Here is a 3,250-nt window from a genome sequence, read left to right as displayed (position 1 = left end):
ACTTGAACCATAAATGTGCCTTGAAGTAGCTGGACCTGGAACATTTGATACAATAGGAACAATTTTTAGAATAAACACAGACATATTAACAAATTTCTAACATTGCTGCATGGTTCCTAGTTAATAATGAATGTTGGCCCTCAGTTACATCTATTTAAAAATCTGATGTCAAAATCCCATTTCTCCGTACTTCGTGGGTATACACAAACCTTTAAAGGGCTATACAGACGCTATATCTTGAAATTTGATCAACCTGTGCCCTAGAAAGAAACCAGCGAAAATTGCAGGTAGAATGCTCCTCAATCAGGATAATCTTCACTCGGACTTTTGCAGCCATCCAAGCTGCATAGAGAAAATCTGTTAGACATATACATGAAAGCTTGGGATTTTTTTTTCATCTGCAGCAACGCACTGGTTATTTAGCTAGTATATACAAGAGCGAAATCCCGAAGGAGAAGACAACATTAAACATGTACCTTCCATGCATACATCACGAAAAAGGCGACCGTATCTGCTGACCAGACAACCGCAAACGATTTCACGAAGAATGGGATGATCACGTTGATCAAAGGGACCAGGATGAACAAATAATTGAGAGCCTCTTTCTCCTTGTTTGAGCAGTCACGGGCCCGCAAAGAAGGTATAGCTACAGAAGTAGAATGTGATCCGTTACTAATATTGCAGAAAATGTTTCTGTGCATCAGTACTGAATCAAAAAAACATATTCTCCATAATTTAGACATATCGTTTCAAGTTGTTGCAACATCAGCTTGAGGATGCTTGTATATTTTGATTCTGCTGGTTGATAATCATTTACTATAAATTTGTAGTGAACTAGATATACAAGATACATCCTTCGTACAAAAAAAGATACACGAGATACATCATGTTCCTATTTGCAAAGCCTGCCAAGAACAGATCCTAGGCCTAAGACATACTAGTTCTTACAGGACTTTGCTGCTAGCAACAAAATTCTTAGCAATTGAACAGCAGTAAGCACACATATTCACTTCATCGAGAGATAAGCACCAAAAATCATCTTCAACAAATAACTAATTTGCTGGAAAACACATGTCTTACTTACTAAACATCCAGATGGACCACATCCCCATGAGCCTCCAAATGTCCGGCTCGCTGGAGGGGAAGACGAGGTTGAAGGAGAGGGCGCCGCCGGCAAGCATGGAGGCGTACGCCTGGACCTCAAAGATGGTGTACAGGGTGGATCCGGGTACGGCGGGGTTCTTGCTTTTGGTGGACGCCCTCGGCGCAAACGTCGCCGCGGTCTTCTGAACTGCCTGCTCGGGAAGGACGCTAACCGTATCAGATAAAGCTTGATAATTTCTCTCTGCGCAACTGCAAATGGGTTCAGGGCTTTAGCAATTCCAACCTTCTTGAGCTCCTTCTCGATCTTAGGATTGACGACGGGCTGCTGCTTCTCCGCCGCCGGCTCGGCTGAGGCACCGCGCTGGCCGCCGGCGCCTGCATCCCCTTCCGTTACTGCGCCGGCGACGGCGCCGTCAGAGCCATCCGAGCCTGCGCGCGCTAAACTGGGCTGCCGCCTCCTGCTCCTGCTCCGGCCCGCGCTTGTACAGAGGGAGGCCGCCGGCAACCGCAGCGCGGCTGCCACCGACGGGAACGCGCAGCCGCCGCTGAGCGGATTGTTTAGCAGGGGATTCATCGTTGCTGAGGTTCTTTTTTTTCGGGGGGAGGAGGACCGGGGTGGCGAAGGGATGGGGAACGGAGGGTCCTCCCGCCTTCACCTTCTGGCCCTGGTCGCCCCACGAACACCGTGGTATTTCCACCCGTTGGCTTCATGCTTTTCACAACGGGTTTTAGGCCAAAATTTGTATTTATTTGAATTTCAATAAATAAGCTACTCCTTTAATCTAAATTAAATGACGCAGGTATAATACAACTTTGGTACAGCTTCGATACAACTTTAATTTGGATCGGAGAGAGTAAGTAAATATCGCGAAAACACATTAGTTTTCGAAAATCCTTTTCTGAGCCCGGGCTCATCTGCACCCATGTTGATTAAAAAAATTCAAATAAATACTAAAAAAATTCAAAAAAAATTCAATTTTTTTCCATGGTAGACAATTTGGTGTGTGAGGTCCGACCCAAATTTCATATGATTTGGACAACTGAGCAACTCTCGGCAAAAAAGAAAAATTCGGGGTCTGTAAAACAGTTTACTGTTCATGTACTGTTTTGATCCGATTTGTCTTTTTTGCTGAGAGTTACTCAGATGTCCAAATGAGCTAATATTTGGAGGGAACCTCACGCAATAAATTGTCTGCCATGGAGAAAAAATATGGATTTTTTTAATTTTTTCTAGTATTATTTTTGAATTTTTTTCTGATCGGGTGCAGATGAGCCTGGGCACCGAATCGCTGCACTCGATAGTTATACCGCGCGGTGCTATCTCGGACAGATGTGTAGTGGTGGAGGCACAGTCAATTACGGCCTGTTTTTTTGTCATTTATAAAGTCGAACGTCGTGTCAAACTTCAATTCTTTGGGCAATATCCTTTTCAGCGACTTAAGAAAATGTGTGTCTACATCTTTCAAAATTTGTGCCCCAACTATTAGAATTTCATACTTCCTTCATTTCGTCGTATGAATTTCAGGATTTTTCAACTTTAGGAAAAAATGGAAGTTCCAATTTTCAAAAAATATGTATTGTGGAAAATTCAAACTTTTAGAATACTCAACTTTCAAGCACTTTCAATAATGTAAATATCAAAACCACATTAGTTCTCACAATTGTATCGGGCGGTGCTATCTCGCAGACATTCGTGTAGCACGGGAGGCATAGACAATTTTGGTCGGGTATTTTGTCGTTTATAAAGTCTAGTGTTGTGTCAAACTTCATTTTTCTTGGGCAATATTCCTTTCATCAACTTTCAAAATGTGTCTCTACATCTTTTAAATATTTGTGCCACAAAATTTAGAATTTCATACTTTCTTCATTTTCTTGTATGAATTTCAGGATTTTTAACTTTACAAAAAAAAATAAGTTCAATATTTTTTTTAAAAATGTACTCTAAAAAAACTCAAACTTTTAGAATACTCAACTTTCAAGACTTTCAAATATTTTGAATTCTCAAAAATTTGAACTTCCGAAATTTTGAAACTTTCACAAGAAAGAAACAAAGGATGAAAAGGAAAAGGTGCCACATGGCTGGCCCGGATTTTGGGATATGTTGTTTTACTTGGTCCCAATCTCCAAATTATGTCTCATATAAGGG

At 41.5% G+C, this 3,250-nt stretch overlaps 1 protein-coding gene across 1 annotated transcript; it reads right to left on the bottom strand.

Annotated features, from left to right (window-relative positions):
• Positions 1–16: 16 nt before the first annotated feature.
• LOC119343139 (protein RESISTANCE TO PHYTOPHTHORA 1, chloroplastic-like) lies at positions 17–1,785 on the bottom strand. Its single transcript, XM_037614293.1, has 4 exons — positions 1,388–1,785; positions 1,085–1,295; positions 477–646; positions 17–342 (listed from the first exon to the last, which is right to left on the bottom strand). The coding sequence occupies exons 1-4, from the start codon at positions 1,676–1,678 to the stop codon at positions 316–318; spliced, it is 699 nt and encodes a 232-aa protein (XP_037470190.1). The 5' UTR covers positions 1,679–1,785; the 3' UTR covers positions 17–315.
• Positions 1,786–3,250: the final 1,465 nt, after the last annotated feature.

The sequence above is a fragment of the Triticum dicoccoides genome, chromosome 1B (genome assembly GCF_002162155.2).
Source record: "Triticum dicoccoides isolate Atlit2015 ecotype Zavitan chromosome 1B, WEW_v2.0, whole genome shotgun sequence".
Lineage (NCBI taxonomy): Eukaryota > Viridiplantae > Streptophyta > Magnoliopsida > Poales > Poaceae > Triticum > Triticum dicoccoides.
This window is presented reverse-complemented; position numbering and strand designations above follow the sequence as displayed.

Coding starts and splice junctions, on each gene's coding strand:
- LOC119343139 (XM_037614293.1), bottom strand. CDS start 1,678: ATGAATCCCCTGCTAAACAATCCGCTCAGCGGCGGCTGCGCGTTCCCG. Junction 1,296..1,387: donor TCGAGAAGGAGCTCAAGAAG/GTTGGAATTGCT, acceptor CTTCCCGAGCAG/GCAGTTCAGAAGACCGCGGC. Junction 343..476: donor TCGTGATGTATGCATGGAAG/GTACATGTTTAA, acceptor TTCTCTATGCAG/CTTGGATGGCTGCAAAAGTC.